The 27560-nt window shown below is 60.8% G+C and overlaps 1 protein-coding gene across 2 annotated transcripts in view; it reads right to left on the minus strand.

Annotated features, from left to right (window-relative positions):
- Positions 1–4667: 4667 nt before the first annotated feature.
- The window catches only part of Rxra (retinoid X receptor alpha), an 89533-nt gene continuing 66640 nt past the window's right edge, over positions 4668–27560 (minus strand). The window contains exons 3-11 of one of the 2 annotated variants that reach the window (XM_042681107.1): positions 26658–26808; positions 26019–26198; positions 18502–18671; positions 14667–14796; positions 11273–11405; positions 9219–9310; positions 8206–8311; positions 6505–6667; positions 4668–6425 (exon numbers count right to left, since the gene is read on the minus strand). In XM_042681107.1, coding sequence (XP_042537041.1) covers positions 6520–6667; positions 8206–8311; positions 9219–9310; positions 11273–11405; positions 14667–14796; positions 18502–18671; positions 26019–26198; positions 26658–26808 — 1110 coding nt within the window. In that variant the 3' untranslated portion in view covers positions 4668–6425; positions 6505–6519. Of the gene's footprint in view, positions 6668–8205; positions 8312–9218; positions 9311–11272; positions 11406–14666; positions 14797–18501; positions 18672–26018; positions 26199–26657; positions 26809–27560 lie in introns of both variants that reach the window. The other variant, XM_042681106.1, reaches the window with a different exon arrangement.

Raw genomic sequence — 27560 nt, forward strand, 5'->3', positions numbered from 1 at the left:
TCCCACAGGTGGCAGGGCCAGGCACTGGCAGCTGCTGGTGCAAGTAGGGCAGGGGACCAAAGTCCTGTGCCAACCAGCAGCTCCAGAACACAGAACACAGCTCTCCATCGCAGCACCCAGGACCGGTCACGCAGGCTTCTCAGCGCGGCTCTCAGGGAACAGGCCCAGGAAAGGGGACCTGGGTTCCCAAAGATTCAGGATTTCAGTTCTGTAATGTCCTTCTGCCCTGGTGGGATAGGTGAGAGCCTCAGCCTGCAAAGCGATGTGGAACGGATGGATGACGGAGGGATGGGAGGTAGACGGCCGGACAAATGACTGGATGGACAGATAATGGGCGGATGCACAGGTGGATGGATGGATGGATAATGGAAGGATGGACAGACGGATGGATGGGTCAATGATGTAAGGATGGACAGCTGGATGGATGGATGGATGGATGGATGGATGGATGAATGGAAGGAATCACCATGTTACCTTTCCACACTTCCCAAAGCCTCTCCCAATGTGACCCCTTCAGACAGCTCTGGCCTGACCTTGGCTCTCAGAGGCACACAGTTCAAGGACACCGATGCTTCTTTATCTGTATAGCCCTCCCCAGTAGACATGCTCCCCCTCCTAGGACCAGAATCATACCCCTGGCTTTCTCTAACCCTAAAAGAGTTCCAGGCCCCAACCTTCTGCCCCAGGAAACATGTCCACAGCCTGCCGGCTATGCCCCACGTCCGAGCAGTCTCCTGACCCTGAGTAAACCGCGCGGCACAGTCCAGGTGAGCAGACCTTTGTCACAGGCTGTGGTGTGTGCACTCTGTCCTCACGTACGCAGGGAACGGAGCTGGGGAGGGGGCTGCCAGGCAAACACACCACGGGGTCCGGCACCCAGCCCTGCACTCAAGCCTCCCTGGGGTCCACCAGGGAGAAGCTGCGGCTCCTGCCCAAACCTGACCTCATTCCCCAGGAGTCAGAACCCCAGAAGCTCCCAGGTGACTCTGAGGTGCATGAAGTGTGTGGACCCCAAGGCCCTGGAAGGAACCAGAAAGCCCCAGAGAGAACCAGCCTTGTCCCAACATTTCCAGTAGGGGGCAGTGCTATCTCATACCTGGATTCCTGCCATGGAGACTTGGTCGTTGTTGGGGGGGGGGGGGCGGAGGGGGGAGAAAATCAGGCCCCTCCATAGCCTCCAACTTCTATGCTGGCTCCCCTTGGTGACTAGGCCATCAGCCTCTGTTGGGCCCAGGCCTGGGAGGGAGCCTCATCCCCTTCCTACCCTTCCATCACACTTGGGAGGGCCGGACTTAACCCATCCCTCAGCTACCAGGGCCTGGGCATCCAGGTGCTTAGCAGTGCCCGGTACTCTCCATCCAAAGGCTCGCTGTCCCCAGGCCCAAAACCTCACCCCGCCCCTCCTTCCAGGTTCCCCAACCCCTGCGCTGGCTGGCCTGAGGCCATCCTGCCTGATGCCACTAGTGACAAATGTATCAAACCTGATGCCACTAGTGACAATGTATCAAAACCGCATCTCTGGTCCAGAGGGGCTGCCCGGGGCGGGCGTTGCCATGGCAACCAGAAGCAGCAGGAAGCCTGCGCCCGGCCGCCACACAGTGAGCCGGGCAGTGTGGGGTTTCTGCTCTGTTAGCTCGACACTGGGTATGCTCAAATCCTGGGAAATGGCGGCCTCCAGCCCTGCCCTGCCCCACCCGGCCCTCTGGCCCCTTCCCTCCTGCCTAACAACCAGCACCTGCATTTAAATGCCCAAGTAATATACACCACGCTTCCAAACACTACCGGACACAGGACAGAGGCTTGTGTGCTCTAATTCTGTCCAGCAGTGACCACGAGCAATTGTTTTGTCTGTATCATTCCTGAGTTGTTTGTTTTTTTTTTTGGGGGGGGGGTATCTTAATAAGATGAAACTCTACTGTAAAAACAAAAAAACAGCACCATAGGCTTTGGGGGCCTGAGAGGGCTTTCCACCTCCCTTCCCCAGAGGCCCGGGGGCTCTACTCTGCCTGTTACCCCTTGTCACCAGCTGTGCCCTGCACACCACAGAGTCCTCCCTCCTCCATTCCAAGGACGGGCATCTGTGGAGCTGTGCCCAGGTCACAGGGCAAGCAGGGGTGGCCAGGGATCGGCCCGGTTCCAACCAGAGGCTGTGGGTCCTGACAGCACCCGGCAGGCAGGATCTAGCCTCAACCCGGGTGGCCTGGGCTCTCTCCAGACCACGCAAGCAGCCCGTGGGGACTGTCCACACAAGGCTTTATTACACAGCAGATGCACAGGGCCCCAGACCGGGAGGCCAGCAGAGGGACTGCACTGACCAGGGGCAGCAGGCGGAGGCCGCCCCCACTCAAACCCCTCAAAGGCCCAGGAGCGAAGATGATGGCACTGACCAATTGGGGGGGGGTTCCCCTCAGTGGGCAGTCGAGGCTGGCACTGTCCAAAGAAGGTGGCAATGGTATCTGTCTCCAGGGTGTCACTGCACCAGCCACACAGCCATGGCAGGAGCCCCAGAAAGGCTCCGTTCAGGTTATGGCCACCCTAGCACCGGGGAGAGTGTCCCAGCTCCTGACCACCCTGCCTACCACTTCCATACTGTGGCCAGTCCCCTAGGACTGAGTATGTAAAAACCTGTGTGCGCATGCATGTGTGAAGGTGTGTTCCTGGAACCTGACAGCGGGGAGCTTCTGCCCTTCAGGTCCTTCTGCCTGGCTCCGCAGAAGCGTCCAGGGTGCTGGGCCCTGAGTCCAGCTCCCCAGGCCTTGGGCTTCTCAAGAGGCTGGCCGGACAGAAGGCCTCGTGAGAGGATGAGGCGCGATCATCCAGCCTCGGCTGGGGGACAGCCCAACCCTCAGACGGCATGGAGACAGAGGGCACTTATCACACGAGATGGCACCGACAGAGCTATGTGAACCTGCTATTAATCAGGCACTTAGATGACATCATTTATTTTGTGGCCCTCCGTGTGAACCTTCTGCCCGCTCCGGCCAGCACGGACACAGGGGCTGGGCTCGGGCAGCCTGGGGCTGGGCTCGGCAAGTGTGCGCACGCCTGGTGCGTGTGGGTACCACGCAGGGCTCTGCAGATGCTTCCAGACAGGCCAGAACCCCAGAGATACTTCAGGCAGGGCAGATGGAGAGAAGGTGCCAGAACCTGAAGTCCTGGTTGTGACCCCTCAACAACACAGATGAGGCAAGGAAGACAAGACTGACAAAGCAGCAGCTCCTCCCTCCCCAGCAGGCAGCTCCCCCCACCCAGGTGTGGCCGGGAGGGCGGGGCTGACCGCAGCACCCCCTCGCCCGCCCAGCCCGCCCAGCCCGCCCGCCGGCGACTCCCACACCCAAACAGAAACACATGAGAACTGAACGGAAATATATTTTGAAACGCTCATATTTGTTTCTCCTCTCACGTTTTCTCTCTGTATCTCCTTCCCACAATTCCAAGACCCCTGTTGATGAAACCCCGGCATCTGCCCCCCATTTCAGAGGATAATTACTTGGGGAAGTAATTTCACAGTCAAGAGTCGCAGGAAGACCGGCGGACGGCGAGGGCACCGCGAGGCTGTGCAACTCGCTGGAAGGGGAAGAAAACCCTGAACGTACGCGCCTGCGCAGCCGCGCTTCCGCACAGGCCGGCGTCGGTCTGCCGCGGTTTAGTCCGGGGAGGCGCTCCGCCGCCACTGGCGCCCCACGGCCTGTGCGGCCTTGACCACTAGAAGCGGAATCACAACAGGTCCCGTCCTGCCACGGCATCCAGTACACATGAGGGATAAAATTACATTTGTACAAAAATAGATTCTTTTACCTTTCCCGACGCGCTAGACAGGTTCTCTCATCTTTACTCTCTGACTGTGGCCGCCTGTGGCAAGCCAAAAACCGCCCAAGGCCAGGCCGGGCGCCGCTGGGCTCCTCGGCATCTGAAAATAGATGCAGCTCCTCGCCTCGCGCCGGTCGCGGCCCCGGTTCCGTGGAAGGGTCCTCAGGTGCGCGCGCACGTGAAGCGAATTTACAGGGGAAAGTCTCGATTAAAAACAAACACCGAGCATTGGTAACGGCGACTCGGCTCCTGCCGGCGGCTGGTCTGGCCAGGGGCGCTGCCTCTGTCCGGCGTGTCCGTGCCCATGCCACACTGCGGGGACGGGGTCAGGCGGTGCACACCGGGGCGGTGACGGCACGTCAGCTGATTACCCCGCACTCCAGCCCAGCCCTCCTGGGGACTCCAGGGGAGGGGCTCGGTGCCGTCTGCACTGTCAGGGGGCTGCCAGCCTGGAATCCTTGGGGACTGTGGCTTGGAAGATCGCTGAGTCTCCCCAGAAACGATGTTTTCAGGTTGATGAGGGCTAGCGGCCGCCACCAGCGCCCACCTGAGGGACGGATCCCAGGCAGGCCACACCGCTCCACCTTTGCTTCTCAGCCACAGAGGCCCCATCAGAACATGGGGGGGGGGGGGGGGCAGCCAGGTCAGTCCTCGGTGGCAGCCAAGGCAAGGATGGGCACGAGGTGGCTAATGCGCTGATGTTAGTGCTATCTTTAGAAAATTAAAGATTGTCCCACCAAAATAATATTACCAAAAGAATCACCTTAATTGAGCCAGATTGGTAATACTACTGAAGTTCTGGTTAAGTAAACAAGCACCCTAGCTCCTCGCCGGGTAACATGGCATGGCCCACAGCCGGTGCTGTGCACAAAAATGGTGACAATGGACAAAGGATGAGGGACAGGAAGCCCAGGGGGAGTCGGTGACGGCGAGGGGTGGTGGGCAGACCAGAGGGGCTGAGGGCCTGGCTTCAGGAGGCCTCAGTGCTCTATAACCAGCCGGACCCCATTCAGCAGGGCCGGGGCACTCAGCTCAGCAGAAGGCACACGCTTGGTGTGGAGCAGGGGCCCTTGCTGGCGTAGCCAAAGGGAGAGTCTGGCAGGGGGAGGGGGAAGGAGGGGGACGGGACAGAGAGAATGGATGCTGGCCCTGGTACCGCGTGAAGCCACTGTGTTGAAAGGAGGAGCAGGTGGTAGGAAGATGTTTCTGGAATCCTTCACAGTCTCTAGCACCATCTGACTCTACCCAGGTGCCTGCGCTGACGTAGCTGGGGGCTCTTGGAAGGCAAGGACTGGAGAAGCCCTTCCCACAGAGGCCCAGGAACCAGTTCCTCCCAAGACCCACCCCACCCACAGGCGGCTGCACCCAAAGGGAGGCGGCAGCTCGCTCTGAGCAGCCGTGGAGAGCCGAGGGCCTTCCCGGCAACAGCCTGCATCCCTCAGCCCCTCCATTCGGGCACCTGCTCCGACAAACCTGGCCCCCGGGGTCTAAGACTTTATGTGACACGTACCGGGGCCACCGTGAGGCGCACAGTGCAGAAGAGGCTGTCCAACCTGAGAGTGCCTGGTAGGGTGAGGGGCGGGGTGGGGCTGTGCAGGGCAGGTAGGGTGAGGGGCAGGCAGGCGGGGCGGCAGGAGGGGCCCAGACCCAGCCAGAGCAGAGACACGGACCCAGTTCAGGCTCCGGGCAAATGTCATCTGCAGATACCCAAGGCCACTCAGGGGACCCCCGAAGGCCAGAGAAGAGGCTCACGCAGGCCCCCACAGTGCACCAGGACACGGCACCTCTGCCCCCACCTGCATGGCTCCTTCATCCACAAGTTCCTGTAACTAACTGCCCACTGGCCAGCAGCCTTCTTCCAACAGAGCCTGCAGCAGGATGGCCATGTGCTTCTCACAAGGCCACCTGAGACTGGGCTAGCCCTTGGCCCACCACACTGACTGACAGAGGACGAGGGGCCGTGGCACTGTGGTCTTATTGCCCTGGGTGGATGGGAACGTGGGGTGGCAAGAAGCTAAAACTGAGACAATGATGCAGAGAGGAAACAGGCAAAGCGACCAAGCGGCCCTGGCCCCCGAAGCCTGCTCTGGCCCCCAAATGCGGCCCTTTGGGGTCCCCTGTCCTTAGCTCCAGGGACAAAGTCCCAAGTTATCTTTGGAAAAGAGGCGTGCCACCCTGAACTCTGCAGTGGGAGCTCTGCAGGCCGGTCCCTGCTTGACTTCCAGGGCCAGTAGCTCTGCAGTGACACGCAGCCTTGTCCCCGTCTACCCCTTCCTGTCCCCAAGTAGGGGACCAGGACTCCAACACGTGAGGATCACCCCAAAGACTCGGAGAACCAGCAACAGCAGACGGAGGCCAGAACAAGCCCCTCCCAGCTCCTGCAGCTCTGGGTGCAGCCACCTGAGCCCCCCTGGGGCATGGCAGGGCACCCCAAGAGCCTGCTAGAATGGAGAAAGGCCTGGCTGGGCCTCACACCCGTTCTGGCCACCTCAGCCACTGCCCCAGGAGAGCACCACCCTGGGCCAATAACAAGCAGTAATAAAGGTTAACGAGAATGGAAACATCTCTCGGAGCTGCAGTGACACACTGCACCCAAAGGTCCACACGGGCCAGGCAGGGGGGTGGGGCAGGCACAGGGCTGGAGCCGGGCAGGGCAGCTGTGTCCAGGCGGGGCACCAGACTGGGTGGCACGAGGGCCCGCTGGTGGGCCTAGGTCATCTGGTGTGGGGCCTCCAGCATCTCCATGAGGAAGGTGTCGATGGGCGTGTCCCCGATGAGCTTGAAGAAGAACAGGTGCTCCAGGCACTTGAGTCCGATGGAGCGCAGGGCTGGCAGGCGGAGCAGGAGCTTAGCGAACCTGCGGGAGAGCAGGCAGGTGAGGGGCCTCGAGGAGGCCGGGTGAGGCCACCGGCCCAGTGCCTGGAGGCCCACAGGAACCTGATGCTGAGTGAGCGGGCAGGCCCGGTCTGCAGTAGGAAGGAGGCTCCACTGGGGCAGGAGAGCTCTGGGCAGCAAGATGAGTGGAAGGGCGGGGCAAAGGCCCCCCCAGGATGCAAAGTGGCGCTCGCAGACCTACTCCAGCGTGCCAGGGAGCCCCGCGGAGCCATAGGCTGGGAGCCAGCTACACGCAAGCATCTCCAGGACGCCCCCAGAGATGGAGGGGCCTTGGGAGGAGGTGGGGGGCCGCCCTGGAGGAGGCAGGCTGCACATGGACCTGAAGGATACTTAGTGTATGACTGGGAAGCCACGGGCTGGGGGACCCTGCCTGAGGTGGGCTGGGGGTTCTGTGCTAGAAGCAGCCCGTCCTGTAGAGTCCCGCCTCCTGGGAGCCCCCCATGCTGTGAGCTGTCTCTCACAGGAAGAGCTCTGCTGGGCTGGCAGGAAGGCAGGATGCCAGGCAGGGTGCTGCCGCCCCCCCCCAGGCAGGGGGAGGGGAGGGGAAGGGAGGGACATGAGGATGGCCACTGCAGACTGGAGGACACGCTGGGTGGGCAGGGCAGCCCCTCCTGATCCCCATGTCTGTCCCAGGCCTCCCCTACACCCTGCCTGCGTCTCTCCACACAGGACCCTTGGGGGCTTGGGGCTGCATTAATTATTAACGGCCTCTTTCATTTCCAGGGGAGGAAGACCTGTGGTGGGCTGCCTCTTAACCCTGTTTTAAAGGCCCAAATGTCCGAAGCCTGGAGGCTGGAGTGGAGCCAGAGGACGGGCTGTTTTCTGCTGAGCTGGTGAAATGGGCTGAGGCGGGAAGCCAGGAAAAACAAGCCCGCCCCGTCCTCCACAAAGTTTTACTTTAAACCAAACCAGATGAGGGCTAAGCAGCAGCGCCGACAGTTAACTGTGTGCGTGCCAGTCAGGGGCAGCGCTGTGCCCCACCCCGGCCTCTCTTTGCCCCTCACTCCTCAGCTGTAGACCCTGAAACTAGGAGGTTGCTCTGAGGAAAGGTAAAATGGGGCTGTGAATCCAGTCCCTCCTCCTGGACACCAAGTGTGCACACAGTACCCTCAGTCCCGCATGGGTCCCAGGCCTCCCGGGCAGCGGCCGGTAGCTCCGGCCACTGCCACCTTACTCTGCACAATGGTAAAGCACCTAATACGTGCTGCAGTCACTGGGCCTCCAACAGGCCTGTTTCAAGGTAGGGAGAGTGCGCAGCTGCACCATCAGAGCTAAGCACCTACTACGTGCCAGCGCTGGGAGGGGCTGCTGAGTGAGGTGTTGTGCTGGCCTCAGCCCCTCGCCTGGGATGTGCCAGGGTACACCTGCAGAGGGCACCACACCTGAGTGCACACAGGCCCCCGGGGTCCGGAGGCTGTTCCCGGGATGGGCACGGGGCAGGCATGGGGCAGGCATGGAGCAGGGGCTCTCCTCTGGTTGTCTGAGGCAAAGCAGGCTCACCTGCCCGGCTGCTCCGGGTATTTGTGTTTGCAGTAAGCCTCCAGAGATGCGTAGACCTTTTCCCTCAGAGCCTCTACCTCGGCCGGGTTCGAGAGCCCCTTGGAGTCTGCAGGGAAAGAAGCCTCCAGTCAGAGCCCCGACCCGGAGCTGTCCCTGGAACCACCCTGGGGGACTTGGGCCTGCGGGGCTGGCTCCAGTCCCACACAGGACGCAGCAGATAGGGTGGCCGTGCAGCGGGCCAGGGCCGCCGCTCAGCCCCAGTGCGAGCCGTGTGTGCAACCCACAAGCAGGCTACTCTGGACCCCAGCCTCGGCTCTGCCTCCCAAAAGCCACACCACCTCAAGCCAGCTCCTTGACCTCCAGAGACTCAGTTTCCCTGCCCATACAGCTTCAAGCATCTGTCCCCACTGCCATGGTAACCAGACGAGACTATTGAGTCAGAACTGAGGGTGCACACACTCCTCCGGAAATCCCAAGCCCATGCTGTGGGGAGAGGCCCGGAATGCCCTCTTTGGAGTCTGGGACCCCATCCACAACTCAGGACCCTGAGGCCAAAGCTCAGTCTGCATGGAGATGCTATGGCCACAGTCACCAAAACCACCAGTGTGATCACCAAGGGTGGCCTGGGCTTTCTGGAATGTGCCAGACTCCTCTGGCTGATGCAACTTCAGCCAGTTCTTCCCCCTGCTCCGCCCTCCCCCCCACGCCCCGTACAGCCCTGTGCCTGGGTATGCCAACACCTACAGCCCAGCCATGAAGGGCTAGATGAGTCAGAGCCCTGGAGCATCTCAAGAGGCTTAGCCTCATGAGGCCCTCTGGCTACTCTCCAAGGCCACCCCACCCCCAGCAGCCAGACCTCCTCCCCCCCCCTCCGCCCCCCAGACAGCACAGCGGGCGTCTGCTCCTGCTCAGCCAGCCCCCCCCCCCCCAGACAGCACAGCAGGCATCAACTCCTGCTCAGCCCCACCCGCCTGAGCAGCTCTCTAGGGCCCCCGTGCAGGCTGCAGCCGTACCAGGGTTGAAGAGGACGATGGCGCGCAGGCAGCCCAGCTCCGTCTTGTCCATCTGCATGTCCCGCATTTTGGATACCAGCTCTGTCAGCACCCTACGGGAGGAGGAGGTAGGTCCAAGGCCCAAGTCAGCCCAGACTCCCCCCAGAACCCCCACCAAACAGGACCCTGAGGGCAACTGGACGGGCCGGGCAGGCAGAGCTGTCCAGACAGGGCTGGAGAAGAAGGTTTAACTGAGCACAGGTGTCTACCCATCTGGCTGGAGGTGGGGTCCTGGAACCCAGGCACCCAGACTGACAAGGGACCCAAGGGCAGGACCTTGGCCTCGTGGGCCTATCTGGACCCATGTATTTCTGCCCAGCTGTGGACAAAGTTCCAGCGACCTTGTTCCCATCGACCCATGGAGGAAGGCCTTTCCGTGGGCCTGGCCTCCCCGAGTGGGAGCCACAGTGGGAGGAGCCCACTCTCATTGGCCTCCACACTGCCTCCTCCCCACAGCACAGCCTCAGCCCGCCACGCCCTGGAGTCCACAGCAGGGCTGGAGCCAGAGCTGGAGGTCTCAGATCGCAACAGCCTGTCTGTCCCCAGCCCCCTGAAGTCCACCCCTGACTCCAGAATGTGAGCACTGTGTCCAGGAAGCGGGAGCGGTTGGCAAGGATGGGCGACAGGGGAGGACAGGGTGTGGCCCACGGGAGTCCCAGATGGCTCCCCTCAGGAACCCAAACTTCCCCACAGGCCACAGGAAAGGCGTGGGGACAAGTGTGCGGGCTGGAGGCTGGTGAGGTTCCTGGAGATCAGCCAGGCGCCCGGGGCTGAGAGGAGAGCAGCTCAGAGGCCTGGGCAGCTTCAGGGCCAGTGGGAGCCCCGGGCGTCAGCCCTGGGCAGGTCACAGGGCTGCAGAGGCAGGCAGGGGGCTGGGCACACAGCCCACTCTGGCCCCACTCTCTCTGCAGGTGGGGACCAGTTGGGGCCTCTCCAATAGCCCCTCAAAGGACCTCAGGGATTAAGAATACGAGCTGGAAGCCTCCAGCACTGTCACACCAGCAGGACACATGGCTGGAATGACATTTCTCATAGGCAGGTCCCGGGAGGGACAGGCCCTCTACAGACACCTGAGTAGATCATACACACCGCCTGCGGCAGCCCTGAGGCGGGGCTCCTGCATGTGAACTTGTTGAAGGCTCTGAGAAGTCCTGCAGCACAGCCTGGCGTGTGTGTGTGTGCTGGCCAGGCCCCTGGACTGCAGGTGTGCACCATGTGAACTGACCACAGGGCAGCGTGGGCATGCACATGTCCTCCTGTGGGTGTGATGGAGGCTTTGCTCACCCGCCACTTTCAGGTTATCTCCCTCAGGGGCTTCTCCTGCTTGCTTCTCTGCTTGCTTCTCTGGCCTGCTCCTTCCCATTCCCGACACATCCTTTATGCCCTTCCCAGCCCCTGCTCCCAGTGGCTAACGCTGGCATCCGAGTCCCAAGAGTGCTCTGGTCTCCTGGGCCCTTGGTTTGCACAAGAGCTGTCTACAGGCAGGGGTGGGAAGCAATTGCTCGTCGCCTAATAGAGTATAACAAAGCTGGCATTCCAGGACCGTGACATGCAGAGGCAAAGGCCCTCCGCTGTGGGCTGTGGCTCTCAGCGCATCTGAGGAGCGGCACGCAGAGAAGCACACATCTGTGTCCAGCGTGGTCCCAGAGTGGCAGATTGACACGCCTGCCACTCAGTGCCCGTCAGGGCGGAGGCCCACCTGGGCTGTGACAGCATCACAGACACAGTGCTGCAGACCGCCACATGCCAAGCACCGTCGGCATTTACCAAACCAAAGTCCACGGTGTCATCTGCCTCTGTGCTAAAAAGAAGTGCAGCTGTGAAACTCCCAGACAGAATACTCGGGATTCGAAAGGAAAGATCTGGACAGGAGCCAAGAAAACACCACCGGCGTGAGGCTGAGCCAGAGAGGTGTCGGTCTCCCCTTGCCCACCGGGCCCACCCGCCCTTAGGAAACCCACGCCAGCAGAACAGGGAGGTGGGCAGCTGCCCCCCTGCCCCCCGCGCCCACCCACCTGTCAAAGATGGCGCCCACCCCTGCGCTGTGGGCGCTGTTGCGGTGCACGTGCAACCCGGTGGCAAGGAGAATCCCGTCCTTCACAGTTATGGACCGGTGCGAGAAGGAGGCAATGAGCAGCTCGTTCCAGCCTGGAGGAGGAGGCACACAGTCGGTCACCCCGCCCGCCCCGCCCCTCCTTTCCTCCAGCAACAGCAGTGTGTCACACACCCACCTCTTTCTGCACCCCAGCCAGAGTTCCCGCAGCAGGCTCCACCCCAAAAAGCATTCCACCAAACAAGAGGCTCCTGCCGGGCACCGTGGCTCCTGCCTGTCATCCTCGCTACTCAGGAAGGAGGCTAAGATCTGAGGATCTCAAAGCCAGCCCAAGTGGGAAAAGTCCGTGAGCCTCCTATCTCCAATTAACCACCAAAAAAAGCCAGAGGCAGAGCTGTGACTCAGGTAGTAAAAAATTACCAGCCTTAGGTAAAAAAGCCAAGCGAGAAGAGACCCTGGTTTCAGCCCTAGTACAGACACAAAGAAAAAATAAAACAGGAAAGAAAGACAAGGCAAGCAAGGGGCTCCTAAGACCTAAGGCTGGGAAACGCTTCTTCCTCCCCCAGTGAGCACTGACACAGCGCAGGCGCTGAGAAGCACTACCCTGAGCCCTTCCTGCAGCAAAGCCAGGTGCCCATGGAGCTCGTCTGCACATCGCGGCATTCGTGCCACCGAGAAGATGGGAGGGCTCTCAACGGCCACGGCTACCTCGGGTTAGGTGTGAACAGAGTGTGCCAGGCCGAACCTGAGAAAGCTCAGAGACCAAGGTGTGCCATCTGGAGTGCCACCAAAGTGCAAAGAGCCGCATATTCACCAGGACAGGACGTCTTAGCACCAGAGGCCCTAGCGGACATTCTCGGGGGACTTTTCCGGTTTTGTTGTTTTGTGGGATTGCTTTTGTTGTTGTCTGAGACCAGGACTTGAACCCAGTATCTGACGCTCTTGCTCACTGGCTGGAGCTCTACCACCTACACCACGTCCCCAACCACAGGATATCCTCCTAATATCAAGTCTAGTCCACAGGGACAGCAGGCATCCGAGGGCTACGAGGGGGTCTGAGAGGGACTTCAGAAAAGGACTCCGCACAAATGTTTCAACGGCTCTTGGCGACTGGATGACCTGAAGCCATCTCCCATGCCTACAATCCTGGTTTCCACGGCTGGCTCTTCCTGGCGCCCCACAGCTCTCTCGTACCTGGATCGAGCCCTAGTCCTCACTGTCATCTCCCATGGCAAGTGTGGGCCTGTCCGGAACAGATGGGAGGTGCGGGGAGCGGGTGACCAGCACTGGCTCAGTCCCACGCATCAGTGCTCACTCCTGGTCTACGACCGTCCAGACTGGGCCCGAGGCCTGTGCCCAGACCTGCACGATTCACTCTAAAGCATGGCTCCAGGGACCCTCAGCAGAAGCCAGGAAGCAAGCCCTGTCCCACGATGGCCAGGCTGCCCCTCCAGCTGTGCAGACATGCCCTGTGTTACTTGGGCCACTGGAATGTCAGCACGAGCCACGGACGCAGGCAGAGCCCTGGTTGGCTGCCTTCGCCGTCAGGGGAGGTGAGCTGTGGGCATCGTGGATGGATGGAGGAGCTGCATGGGCCAGTTCTGGGAACAGAAGCATGGATGCTGGTCTGCACCTCACCGGTCTACTCATCCCTGTTCCCAGGTGGTGGCAGGTAGCCCATGTAAGGGACGAATAAGAAGCTGGGGTTCCAGCTGGGTGCCGGTGGCTCATACCTGTAATCCTAGTTACTCAGGAGGATGAGATCTCAGGATCATGGTTCAAAGCCAGCCTGGGCAGCAAAGTCCATGAGACTCTTATCTCCAATAAACCACCAGAAAACCAGAAGTGGCGCTGTGGCTCAAGTGGTAGAATGCTTGCCTTGAGCTAAAAAGCTTAGGGACAGCGCCCAGACCCAGCGTTCAAGCCCCATGACCAACACATACACTCTCTCTCTCTCTCTCTCTCTCCTGGGTTCCATAGTTTGGTGAGGCTGCGAAACATGTGAAGACCAGAGGAAGAACTCCAGGGCTGCTACCTGAAGGGCTTGTGGTAGAGGCCCAGGCTGGCCTCCGAGGGGACAGAAGCAAAGCCAAAGCAGCAGGGGTGGGCCAGTGGGCCACACTGGGCTGTCTACTGGTGACCTGGGCCTGGCTGGAGTGGCAAATGAGGCCTCACAGCTCAGCAGCACACGCTGATGACAGGAGACAGAGGCTGTAGGTAAAGACATGGGAGCCAGAAAGCCATGAGTGGCCCTGGCACTGCCCCAGTTTATCTGTCTGGGGAATAGAAGGCCCACAGTACTCCAGTCTTCTGGGGAACAAGCCAGAACATTTAAGTCTTATCTTGGAGTGTCCCTGGACAACTTCAGCAGGCTCTCACTCAAGGAAGGGGCCCTTCTCCCCACCCAGAAGTATGAGACCCCCCCCCCCCCCAGACAGCCTGAAATCTCTGCCTATTCACAGGGGACGGGGCTGCGGGATACCGCTCAGCAGCACAGCCACAGGTGGGCGTTCCCCAGGGCACCAGAGGCCCGGCCTGCAGCTGGGCCGACTGTGGCTCTCAGGGTGGCGGAACTACTGCAGCGGATGTGAGAGAGGACAGCGGCCTCAGCCAGCGCCCCCCGCCAGGCCTTGGCACAGCACCAACATCTGGACTCAGACCCCCTGAACCGAGCCCTAAAAGCAAGGGCAGAGCTGGACAGACATGCCCCTGATGGGCAAAACATCCCCAGATCCCGCAAGAAGTCCCTGACCACCACAATCCAAGCAGAGGCAGGCATGGCAGGACCTACGATGGGTGACACCGGCTCACGTGGATGGCCCGATCCCATCACAAAGCTCCTTCAAGAAAGAGCAAGGAGGGTCGGACCTGTGTGATCCTGGCCCTGACCAAGCACCTTCCAGAACATTCCACGCTGCACTGAAAGCTATCTTTGGCTATTTTTCTACATTTTTTATCAGGGACCTGTCTTGTATTAGCCAAGGCCCTAGAGGCATGGGACCCCGTGTAAAACAAGCAACTGAAGCAGTTGGGGGTTCAAGCCCAAGACTGTCGGCTACAGGGCCTGTGCCCAATGTGCCCATTCCACAGGAAGGAGCTGGGCCTTGGCTAGCTCGTGGCCTGTCAGTCAGAACACAGCAACGTGCCGGGGCTCCCTCTACAGACCAGCTGGCTCAGGGAGGCTCACCCCGACTCCCAAAGGCAATGTTCCTACCCACCGTCTCCCACCCCAAGCCTGTGCCGAGTGCAGGGAGCACACAGGTCCCCACAGGCAGCCCTGCTCCTGTCTGCAGCCCAGAGAGTCCTCACACCGCTTTCCCGACAGCCCACGGCAGCCCCAGGTCCCGGCTGCTCACCTGCCCGCAGCAGGATGACCTGGTCGTCCAGAGGAAGCTCGGAGAAGTGCGGGACCCTCTTGGCCCACTCCACAAGGGTGAAGAGCTGCTTGTCTGCAGCTTGGCAGATGTTGGTGACAGGGTCGTTGGGCTGTGGAAGAGGAAGGGCACACTGATCAGGACCACACTACCAACGCACTGACAAGAAATGGGCCCAGACCAGGCCCCATCCTGTGTGTGTGTACCCATGTGGAGATCCCCAGAGGCCCGGGCCCCAACCTCTGAGGGGCCCAGGGACTCGGCAGGAAGGATGGCTGGCAGATCCTGGGGATGGGAAACGATTTTGCATCTTTGGGGCTGGTATCATCGAGAGAGTTCTATAGAAGGTGTGGGCTCTGGGTCAGAGGGGCATGGTGGCAGAAGCAGAGGCCAGAGGGGAGGAGACGCTGCTGGCTTGAAGATGGACAGAGCAGGGACCTCAGGCCGAGGAACACGGCCTCCAGGCACTGAGGAACACGGTCCTCCCCAGAGCTGTAGCAGAGCTGGCCTTCACGAGGACCTGAGACCGAGACCAACTCATGCTGTCTCACCTCAAGATCATGCAATCTGTGTGGATGAAGCCAGCGAGCCTGTGAGGATTCGCTCCAGCGGCCACAGGAAGCTCACACAGACCGCAGGACCCCTTCGCTGCCCAGCTCTGGGGGGCGGGGCCAAGGGACAGACATGAGGGAGGCCACACAGCAGGCAGGCCGGGAGCCGGGGCAGAGCCAGCCCCTCAACGCTGCCAGTCACCTTGAGACGGCTTCCCTGGGGACGGCATAGGGCAGGAAAGTGGTGAAATGCCAGGCTCCATGCAGAGGTGGGAAGCCTTCCAAAAAATTCAGCTACTCTCATGGAGGAGAAAACAAGTCAGGCTTCTCAGCAGGGCAGGGGGGGTGGGGCGGAGGGGTTCCCAACTCCTGGGGCTGCTGGCATGGTCCAGCGCCCAGCGCCATGAGGCATCGGGGCGTGGGGACCCCTCATGTGCTCTGGGAACAGCAGCGGCAGCGAGGGAAGCAGAGCAGAAGGAAGAGAACTCCCACCAAAGGACTCCAAGACAGAAACCACCTGCCAGGCAACAACACGCAGTCTAAACACCAGCCCTGTGTGAAGGGCCAGCAAAGGGCTCAAGTAGAAAGCTCGATGGAAGCATAGAATTCCATTGTGTATATACACCACATTTTCTTGATCCATTCATCTGCTGAGGGGCATCTGGGTTGGTTCCATATTGTCGCTATGGTAAATAATGCTGCTATAAACAGTTGAGCTGGTAGCTTTAGTATGGTCTTGTTTGTGATCATTTGGGTAAATGCCCAAAAGTGGGATTGCTGGGTCATAGGGGAGCTCTATATGGAGTCTTCTGAGGAACCTCCATACTACTTTCCAAAGTGGTTGAACAAGTTTATATTCCTACCAACAATGCAGTAAGGCTCCCTTCTGTGCACATCCCCTCCAGCATCTGTTATTAGAGTTCTTGATTATAGCCGTTCTAACTGGGGTGAGGTGGTATCTCAATGTTGTTTTGATTTACATTTCTTTTATTGCTAGAGAGGTTGAGCATTTCTTCACGTGTCTATTGGCCATCCTTCTTTCCTCTTCAGAGAAGTTTCTCTTTAAGTCTTTAGCCCACTTATTTATTGGGCCCATTTGTTAGAAAATGGAAAGACTTGGAAAAAATTATATTAAGTGAAGTAAAGCAGGCACAAAGAAACATAGGTCCCATGGTTTCCCTTATTTGCAATAACTAGTATATGTCTGAGACAAGCAGAAAAGGTCAGATGAGTTCATGTTAGGTGAAATGAACCCCAAGGTAAGTATTTAAATGTTTTTTTTCTTTCTTGCGAGTGTTTCTAATATATTTATAAGATGATTTCTTTGTTGCTTTGTATGTCCCTCCCCCACGGTATAACCCCTGTTTTCACTGTATTTAATGTTGGTTAAGTTTGTGGAGGAGAAGGGAAAAAACAAATCGTTTAAATAGGGATACAGGTGGACCCATTGCAACAATGAAATGTATAAGTCATTATGTCGAAAAACGAACTTTACAACTTTGCGGGGGGCGGGGAGGGGTGGGAAGGGATGGGAAGGGTTAACAAAGGAGGAGGCAACAATGCTTGATAAGAAATGTACTCATTACCTAACCCATGTAATTGTAACCCTCTGTATGGTATTTTCACAATAAAAAGACCCCCAGCCTCCTGGCGAGAAGAACAGGGGAGCCTGGAGCCTGAGGGAACCAAGTCACGAGGGTGGGCAGGCAGGTGAAGGCCTTCAGCTGGAAGCCCCTTGATGCCTCATTAGCTCCTCTCTCCACCCTCACCCCTCCTGATGGCCCAGCCCTGCCCAGGCTGGCCACGCCCCTCCACACCTCCTGACAGAGCAGCCTCGGCCCTGCCCAGGCTGGCCACGCCCAGGGCTGCCCCATCCCTCTGGTCCTCTGGCTCAGTCAGCATCCTCCTGGCCTGTCCACCTGCCTCAGGGAAGCCTGAAAGGCAAGAGCCCAGGGGGGCCCAGGACAGCCATGGGGACTGAGGGACGAGGGGAAATCCAGCTGTGCTTGGTACTTAACCAACAGACGTGGTCTTCTCTCTGGTCACCAACTGGCTACACCTTGAAAGCTCTTGTGGGGCCTGGCCTGTCACCAGGAATGGGAAGGGCCCTGAAGAGCCTGGGCTGGCCGGGGCTTCTGCAGGCATAATCACCTGGGCTGTCCATCCATGACAGACAGTGTTGGGGAAGAAGTGACCACAGCAAGTGTGAGGCTCAGGCGTGGTCCCAGCAGACCAGGCCTGGAGGGGTCTCCGGGAGGGGAAGGGCGGTGCGGGCTTCTGCCTCAGGCAAGGGCTTTTTCACCCTCTGAGCTCATCTAACAGCAAGCATCTAATGAGCTGCCAGCTGGGCGAGGAGGAGTGTCAACAGGACCACCCAGGCTGGGCCCAGGCCCTGGCCCTCAGCCTGTCTACTGAGCCCCGAGCCCGGAGCCCCGAGCCCCGAGCTCGGAGCCCAGAGCCAGGCCCAGCCTTGGTAGGGCTTCAGGAAGGCGCACCGAGGCTGACACAAGGCTGTCATTCAGCGGCAAGTTGGGCACTGCCAAAGCAGGAGCACACATCCCTGGGGGGCACAGCTTCTTCCCCAGGGCACGGTGCCCTTGCCCTAGACGAAGCTCTGAAGACCTGAGCTTTCCGGGAATATTGGCAAAACAGGATAACAGAGGACTGTCCCACATAATGGTTTCTGGAACCTTCCACCTGCCCACTCTGCCTTCCCCTCCAGGGCTTCGAGGTGGCAGGTGTGGGTCACAGAGGGCAGGGTTTGCAGGATGCCCTGTGGGGAGGTGTCCTCCCAGAGCCGAGAGCCATTCCCTGGAGGAAGAGGCTGCCTGAACCCCATGCACGAGCACAGCCAAGGTTCTGGGGCCCTGGTGTCCCACCACAGGAAAGAGGGGGTAGTGGGAGGGCGGTGATCTGGCCCAGGGCCTCATGGGTAGATAACCTAGACTGTGGGAGGTTGGGGGGGAGGTAGGAGACAGCTGCTATCCAGAGCTGTGAAAAGGGGCACTACCCCCAGGCACTACCGCATAGCCTCATGGGAAGACACCAGCCCAGCTAGCGACCACAAAGGAAGGAAACCAACAGGGCTTTGAGCCCACAGAGCTGTAGCCAGGAGGGCCAGGGCAGTCTGGTCAGATCACCCAGCCGAGCAGAGGCGGCACAGCCGCACCAGGACGCCGAGGCATCGGACTCTCAGGGAGGAGAGGGAGGAAAGTGGAGACACTGAGGCAGGAGGGGTACTCACACCTACCAAGGCCGGCACTCACCGAGCTGGGGTTCAGCCCCATATTTGCCTCCACATAGGTCTCGGTCTTGGGCTCAACGGCCAGCTCAGCTTCTAGAATCTTCTCCACGGGCATGTCTTCATTGGCGCTGCTTGTGGACTCCACCTCGTTCTCATTCCGGTCCTTGCCCCGCTGCCGCTCCTCCTGCACAGCTGCACACGGGAGGCGCTGTCACCCGCAGCCGGGCCAGCCGGCCACAGCCCCCGTGTCCCCACCAGGCCCGGAGGAGGGAGACACGCCCAGAGCCCCCCTCCACGGCGGGCCCCTTGTGTTCTGTGTGCAGAACACAAAGCCGCCCAGGGCCAGGGCAGACGGCCTTTGTCCAAGTTCAGCTGACAGGGGTCACGGGGTGCCCACCAGGCTGCCTGTGTTAGGGAAACCCAGGGAGGCTTCCTAAAAGACGTGATGAGACTGAAACAGAAATGGCTGAGGACTGCAGATTCAGGGAAAGGAAAGGACGTGTGCCTGAGCAGAGCAACTTACAGCCAGGAACTAGACGGTCACGCTGGCCACAAGCCAGGGCAAGGGCACAGGGGCTCAGAGTCTGTGCCAGCCTGCACCCCGTCCCTGCACCCCCCAGGCTGGGCTGTGGCCAAAGCAGAGAAGGGACCACCGCCACCCCAGCCACCGGCAGGCCCCGCGGCGCTCCCCGCAGCCTGTCTGGTACTGTGGACTGTGCGCACTACACAGAGGCACCAGCACCAAAAAGCCTGCCAACCTGCCTGTGAGCAGTCCAGCTCTAGGGCCTGGACCGCCGTGCGGCAAACCACAGCCACACCACGGCTGCCCAGTCCACAGCCCGGGGGTGCATCCTGCCAGGCAGAGACTCTGACGGGCTGACTCCAGCCCAGCGACGGTCAGCCCCGATGTGGACACCTCTGTGGAGCACCTCAGACGGCAGCTGCCACCCTCCAGAGGATGCCCACCAGCCCAGGCAGAAGCAGTACCGCCTCTCACAACCCAGGCAGTACCGGAGGCCACCCCTCTCCTAGCTGGCCCACCTGGAACAGCTAGCACTGGTGTGTCAGGGCAGGCTGGGGTCCACACACATTCTTCCCGAGCTGTACCTGTCCTGCAGTCCTGCCCCGTGCACACCATGACCGGGAGCTGAGGCTCCACTCGGCGTGTTCTCGGGCCTTGTGCCACTGCCTTCCCCCACTGCCCCCCACAGCCCTGCCCTGCACGGTCCTCCAATGCCACCCCCACCGGCCGCTGTCACGGCCTCCCTGGCAGAGAGGGGATCCGAGGCTTGGGCGGGGCCTTGTCGAAGCAGGCGAATGGCAGAGACAGGAGAGGAACACAACGGAGCCACCTGGGTCTGGCCCAGCTCGACACCCCCATCCCCAGCGAAGGCTCCTCCTGCCACTCCCTGCAAGCCCCGACCCTTCCCCATCAGTCGTGGACAAGGACAGCGCATGCCAATTCCTCCTCCACAGCTCCCGCCACCCCGGCCGGGCTGGGAGTAGTGAGAGGCTCCCTCCTCCCCAGCCTGGCCTTCCTAAGGGTATGTTGTTTTTTTGTCAGTCGTGGGGCTTGAACTCTGGGCCTGGGCGCTGTCTCTGAGATCTTCGGCTCAAAATAAGTGTTCTACCACTTGAGCCACAGCACCACTTCTGGTTTTCTGGTGGCTCACAGGTTAAAAGTCTCACGGACTTTCCTGCCGGGAGTGGCTTTGAACTGTAATCCTCAGATCTCAGCCTCCTGAGTAGCCAGGATGACAGGCTGAGCACTGCCGCCCGGCCATTCCTGAGGGTTTGATGGTGAGCAGCCGCGGGCAGTGCTCATCCAGAACTGCACAGGTCCCCGTGGCACCAACAGCAGCTCCTGGGCTACCAGCCATGAGTGGCTGGACCCTTTCCTGCCACCTCCCTGCCTCGTGGGGCTGCCCACTCAGGCCCCCAGCCCCTGGCCTTCCCAGGGGAGGGGCACACTGAAATACGAGGGGCAGCAGGCGGGATACGGACAAGAGGTGAGGCCAGGGCGAGAAGCGGTGGCAGCCTCCCGGCCACACAGGTGGGTGGCAGCCTCTCCTGGGAGCTGCCTGCCTGCCTGCCTGCCTGCCTTCCTTCCCTTTTTTTTTTTTTTGAACTCAGCCTGGGCGCTGTCCCTCAGCTCTTCAGCTCAAGGCGAGAGCTCTACCACTTGAGCCATAGCACCACTTCCGGTTTTCTAATGGTTTATAGAAGATAACAGTCTCAAGGTCTTTCCTGCCCAGGCTGGCTTTTTGAACCACGATCCTCAGATCTCAGCCTCCTGTGTAGCTAGGATTACAGGCATGAGCCACTGACGCCCGGCTTCAGCCTTCATTCTTAACCATCCTTCCCGCTTCTAGCCTCAGGAGGCCAGGCACATGGTACTGTCCCCCAGGCCCTCTATCACAGCTGCAGTTCAGTCCAGGGTGGAAGGTGGCCTCTCTAGGCCTTGGGCTCCCCTGCCTCCCTCCTGAGCCCACAAAAGGGCATCCTGTGCTGGGGCTGTGATCCTCAAGACTCGGCTCCCTGCTGGTGCAAGGGGCTTCCCACCCCCACGAGCCCTGACAGGAGGCCAGGGCAGCGCCTCCAGAGCACACCAGCTGGCCAAGCAATGTGGCGGAGACCTGCAGCCAGCATTCTGCTAGCCTGGTTCTTCTAGAAAAACTGACAGCAGGTGGAAGCTGGGGGTGTAGAGGGGCCGAGGCTGCAGGCAGATGGCGCCAAGCTCACAGGGGCTGGGGAGGTTGCCAGGCTCTAGCCCTGGCCAGCTGGGCTGCCACGGCTCAGCGAGCGGGGGGCATGCATCTTGGGTGGAGACGCCTCTAGGCGCAGCAAACGAGGTGGGCATGGTGAGCCGGGCCCTCGGTGCTAGGCAGCTCCATCACACGAGGCAGCCAGACTGCAGCCAGAGTCAGGCGGGCTGTGTCCGAGGAGGACGCCAGGCAGAATGCCGAAACCCAGGGCCAGAACCCTGCTGATGAGCACAGGCAGACTCAACATGCCTGGGGGGGAGGGGGGGGGAAGGGAGGGACTGAGGCTCAGAGAGCAAAGGAACGTGACTGAGCCTGCACAAAAATGAAAAGCTTAAAGTACTGGGCTGACTGCCCAAGGCCCCCCAAGGCAGTCCTTCTAACAGCTGTGTGTCCCCAGGCAACGTCCTCAACCTCTCTGAGCCTTAACTTCTTCATCAGTGAAAAGCCAGGGGTGGTATCTGCCTTCAAGATGTCCCTAGAGGGAACATCTGCACAGGACCCACGGTCCCTGCCTAACTAGCCTAGCCCCAGAGATTTTCTCCCACTTAGAGATAGTTCCAGGCTCAGGAGCTGGGAGGAAGCAAGCCCTAAGCTCGAGCCTGCAGACTGCCGGCCTCCCCGGTGTCTGGAGCTGAGCTGGCGAGGGGGCCCTCGACACCTGCCTCCTCTGCGGGGGCAGCGGAGAATTAATTAGCAAATGTTTTGTGAAGCACTTTGAAGCCGTGAAGGCCCCAGCCGCTCCGAGCGGCATCATTATAAATATTATCGTTTTATTTATAGACGGCGGAGGGGCAGGAGAGGGCCCGCGGATTTATGTTTTGCCAGCTCAATCACCTTTTAGACGCAGTCATGTTTGACTTATGTTCCACTGGCGCCAGGAAGCCTCAGGCGGGAGGCGTCTGTAAATACAGGGCCTCGTTATCCTTCCAGGCCGGGAGCGAGGTGGAGGAGGTGGAGGAGGCCGTGGCGGAGGAGGCCAGGAGTCTGAGACACTGCCTGACCTGCAGTCTAGGCTTTGCGGGCCCCGGGGGAGGATCCAGGATGCTAAGCAGTCCCACCAGACTCCTTCGCAACATGGCACTGGGGTAGAAAGGCCACTGAGACCCTTCCTCAGAGTAGGGTGCAGGCAGGACTTGGGGTGTCACGGTGGCAGAGCCCAGCAGCGATGTCCACACGCACAGGGGCACCCGCACCCTGAGACCTCTGCTTTGGGCTCTGCCAGTGGGGTCATCCATATCTGTACCTGTGCATGTACACGCACACGCACATACACACACACACATACACACACACACACACACACACACACACACACACACACACACACACACACAGCCAGGAAAGGTATTGAGGGAAGAAGCCCAGAAAAGAGGGTATACTAGGTGCCCCCTCCAGCCCTCCCAGGCCCACACGCAGGCCCCACACAGCCCTGCCACTGCCTGCCCAGACTACAGGCCCGGGCCCCACCTGGCGAGGGGCCAGGGCCTCACTGGGGCACTACCCACCCCCCCACCGGGGAATGCTGCTGAACGAGCCCTGGCTGCCTGCAGGTACAGGCCCTGCCACACAGATGCTATCAGCTGCAGCTTCCCTCATCAGCCAGCAGGGTGGGGGCCCCACCTGCCTGGAGCCAGAACGCCCCTCCCAGGGCAGGGCTCCTGCTGTGGTCAGCCGACCCCAAGCTCCACCCCCTTGTCACTGTGCGGCATGATGAGACCAACGCAGGAGCAAGGGTGGCGGCACACCAGCCGCCGGCTACCCACAGCAAGGCGGCACTGGCACGGCCACAGGCCTGACACTCAGCAAGGCTGAAGGTCTGGCTCAAGGCAGGGCCACAGGCCTGGTACTCAGTAGGACTAGAACCAGCACTCCCTGGACCAAACCCCTGGCCTGGATGGGCAGCCTGGCCCCAGAACTTCTCCAGACTTCCTGACTGCCACGCGGCCAAGACCCCGCCCAGTGCTCCAGGAGCCTTCCATGTAGTGGCTGGCCTGAGAACAGAGGGGAGGGGCTGGGTTTCAGGGGCAGGCCCAGGCCCCCAGACCCCACCCACCTGTCCTGCTGCACTGGGGTTGTCCAGCCCGTGAGTGAGTGTACTGCTCGCTGCAGGCCTTGGGGCGTGTGGCAGGCCTGCGGGCGGGCACTAGTGGCAGGGCCCACTGGGCACAGGGACCCCTCTTGCTCCGCCGTCCATGGGGCTGAGTTTTGTGTTTGTGCTGCGTAGGAGGGCTTTTATTGCATGTTCACGGCTCATAAATCCAGCTGCAGACAAAGGGGATGGGCGCTTGGACGGGCTCAGGTGTTTATCTAACAGTCCATAAATCAGGTCTGCAGGGCTGCATGCTGCCAGGAGATGGGTCCACACAGCAATGCCGGGTGGACCAGGCACACGGGTGCAGCCAGGCCTCCTCCTGCCCCCCCCCCCACGCTGCTCTCTATCTATGAAGTGTGGCAGGGCACTGGCACGGCAGGTAAACTGTGCCCAGGACTAGATGGGGGAGGGGCAGTGGCCCTGCAGAGCAAGTGTGTACGAAGATTGTCACTGGTGGGCATGGGGGTGGGGCCTCGGCAATCCCAGCGACCCTGGGCCCCCAGCCCTGAGCTCACCCCACTCCACTGCGATGAAGGAGGGCACCGTCCACGCCTCAGGCACCACGGGCAGTCGTGGGGCACTTGGAGATGAGTGGGCCTCAGGGAAATGCAGCCTCAGCCTCCTTCTACCACAGCCGTGCCCGCCCCCCAAACTGCCTCAAAGGCCAGTGCCCCAGCTCTGGCTGTAGCCAGGGCCGCCTGGCTCTCTGATGGTCACTCTCGAACACAGGAGCCCATGCCCCCGTGCTTGGCCCCAAACCAGCACCAACAGTGAGCTCTGACGGAGGGCAGGCTCGGGGCTGAAGCCAAGCTCCTTAGACACTCACTGGCCATGGCCCCCAGTCCTCCCTAGCCCTGGGGAACGTGTGAATCTGGAGAGTGGGGTGGCATGCTCTCCCTGCTGGGTCACTCCTTCCATCTGCCCTTTTGATGCCAGAGGCCAGGTGACAGCCTTGCACTTGACCTCAGACAAGACCCTATCCTGCTGAACCTCAGTTCCCTCACCTGCACTGCCTAAACCAATACTAAGTGCTCAACAAAACACAGACCTGGCCAGAAAGGCCTGGCTGGCAGCACCTGCACATAGCATTCGGCCCCACTGGCTCAGCTCAGAGTCGCTGGAGACCAAGAACTCTGCACCCCCAGCCACTCTGCAGATAACACCGTCGCCACCTAGATGACCCCATAGGAGCTCTGCCACCAGGGAGCTCAGGCCTGCCACCCGGGAGCCTGCTCAGGTTGAAGTTTGGGTTTCTCAAGCAGAATGGAGGCGGCCGAGAACGCACAAAAAGGGAATGAAATGAATGTGAAGGGAGCTCTAGCAGCTGGCCTGCACTCAAGCTGGCCCTCAAGGGGCAGCGGCGGCGGCTGGAGGCCCAGCAGGGGTGGGTGGGAAGGTGGAGGACACGCTGGCCACACGTGCAGCCGTGACAGAGGATGCACGGGGGAGATTCCCGCAGCACGAGAATACAGTTGAAATCCAGTCAGGCTAAACCTCACTCGGCCCACAGCCGACGCACGCACACTGAATGCAGAGCCATCACGCGCTGGCAAGGTGGAGTGTGCAGACGGGACCCTGATCCACCTGGACAGCCTGACCAGCGTCTGTAACCTCAGGTCAGTGACAACATGAGTGCTGGGCACTCTGAATAAAGCAGCCTCCGGCCATCCTGGAGCTGCAGCCAGCAGCGGCCCACCATTGCCTCGGAAGGCAACAGAGCCCAGGAGCATCTGCTCGGGAGCCCCCCCCCCCCACCATGTTCTCTGTTCACCACCCCAGCAATAATGAGCCATCTTGCAAAGGCCTCCTTGGCCATCCTGCCTGGCAGCCGGGCAGCCGGAGAAACCCACAACACACCCTCTTTCCCCATCTCACCACCCAGTGCCCTCTCCTTCCCTGCTCCCTCCTGGGGCCACCGTGTCTCAGAAGAGGACGGTGTCACACCCATGCTCAGCCTGCTGGCGCTCAGTGACAACGTAAGGGGCCCTTCCAGCCTGGCCTTCCCTGTACCTCTGGCCAGGATGCTTGCCCACTATTGGCCACAACCCACATGCTGGGCCCTGGACTTGCCACTCCCAGGCCGAGGGCTAACGCCTCACCTCCTGATGGCAAGGAAAGAAGCTGCAGGTGCCTGGGGATCAGGGTCTTGTCTCCTTTGTAAAGAGGCCTAAATGAGCCAGGTGCTGGTGGCTCATGCCTGTCATCCTCGTTACTCAGGAGGCTGAGATCTGAGGGTCGTGGTTCAAAGCTAGCCTAGGCAGGAAAGTCAGTGAGACTCTTATCTCCAATAAACCACTCAGAAAACCAGAAGTGATACTGTGGCTCAAGTGGTAGAGCGCTCACCTTGAACTGAAGAGCTGAGGGGCAGCGCCCAGGCCCAGAGGTTCAAGCCCCACGACTGACCAAAAAAAAAAAAAAGAGGCCTAACATACGGCGGGTGCATGGTAGAGATTCAATTGGGAGGGAGAGGGAAGGGCTGGCCCTTCACACAAGCAAGCTCTGGGGGCCCGTGTGTGGGCACAGGCCTGGGGACCCCGCAGAGGAGCTGCCTGGAGGGAGGGAGTACTGCCAGGGAGGCGGATAAACTTGACCAAAGCCCACCACAGTACTCGGGATGCGGCGTGTCTGCCCAGCGGAGCGTGCTGGCCAGCGCCCTCCCCGGCAGGCGGCAGGCAGGTCTACCTTCCCGCTTCATGCCCATGGCCAGGCACTTCTGGTAGCGGCAGTACTGGCACCGGTTCCGCTGGCGCTTGTCGATCAGGCAGTCCTTGTTGTCCCGGCAGGTGTAGGTCAGGTCCTTGCGCACGGTCCTCTTGAAGAACCCTTTGCAGCCCTCGCAGCTGTAGACCCCGTAGTGCTTGCCTGGGGGTGCGGGAGGGGGGAGGGAGTGAGTGTGTGACCCGAGGGCGTGGGTGGCTGACAGGCCTTGCACTCTCCAGATGCCAGCCGGGGCCCAGGCTTGCCCCCGCCTCGCCCCTCCCTGCTACCTCGCTGCTCCACGGGCGCTGCACATGGTGTAGCCCTGCTTGTGCCCTGGAAGAGGACATGTGTCATTCTTCTCTGTTGGGCTATGGTGACAACGCCAGGGGCTCTCTGCTCAGCCCAGAGAGGCCATCCACAGAGGCCTCCTCTCCCGAAGCCTCCAGTCCACCTTGCCTACCCTGGTCTTGTACCATTCCCGAACACACTGGAGTGGCCCTGAGCACTAAGCCTGCTCCAGGGGCAGGGGAAGGGCTACCCAGGGCCCTGCCTCACTGCACCCAGCTCATGGCGTAGAGCAGGGCCTCGCCAACCCCGGCCCGGCAGCCCGGGTGGCCCCACCTGAGGAGCGGTCTCCACAGATGGCACAGATGTGCTTAGTGAAGGATGCCATGTTTCCTGAGGGGTGGGCAGGGACCTTGAGGACGCCGTTGAGGCCCAGCGGGGGCTTGATGTCCTCGCTGCTGCTGACGGGGTTCATGGGCGAGTTGAGCTGCAGAGAGATGACAGGGCCGGGTCAGCCGTGGGCAGGTGACGATGGGGACATCCACTCGACACCCCATGGCAAGGGAAGTACAGCTGAGCCCCACTGCATAGAGCCTCCTCCGGGGCACAAGGCCAAAGTGCAGCGGGGCCTCTGCCTGCGGAGCGCGCCCTGCCAGGGGGTGCTGAGAAGCTGGCGATGCTAGAGACCTCACACAGCAGCATACCCCACCTCCACTGCCATCACCGCCGCAGCACCCCTTGGCTCCACCCCTGCCCATCACCCACATGAGTCAGGCCTGCTGGCAGCTCTGGTCACTCCACAGGACAGGGGCTCGGGGCCCGAAGCCCACGGAAGAGAACAGCAGGCCCAGGCACCTGGGGCTGGGCCAGGCGCGCCCCGGGGCCACACATGTCACCACCACCCTGCAGGACAGTGGTCTCTGGCCTGGACACCCTGGCCCCTGTATGCCCCGTCCCCGCCCACCAGCAGCCAGGGCAAGCGTGGGAAACTCACCCGGTTGCCCTGGCAACGGCTGCAGCGTGCAATGACGCAGCAGTTTTGGTTCCGCAGCCTCCAGCCCAGCTCTGCAGTCAGCACGGGGCCAGAGGCAGACGGCCGCATCCCGCCGGCAGCAGCCCATCTGCAAGGGCGCAGGGCCCCCGCTGGGCAGTGCCCCCCCCCACTTCCGCAAACCCCTGACAAAGGCATGCGGAGGGCTGTGCCGCCATCCGGCTGCCATCGCGCCCTGAAGTAGCCTG

The sequence above is a fragment of the Dipodomys spectabilis genome, unplaced genomic scaffold, assembly GCF_019054845.1.
Source record: "Dipodomys spectabilis isolate Male_0828 unplaced genomic scaffold, ASM1905484v1 ptg000067l, whole genome shotgun sequence".
Lineage (NCBI taxonomy): Eukaryota > Metazoa > Chordata > Mammalia > Rodentia > Heteromyidae > Dipodomys > Dipodomys spectabilis.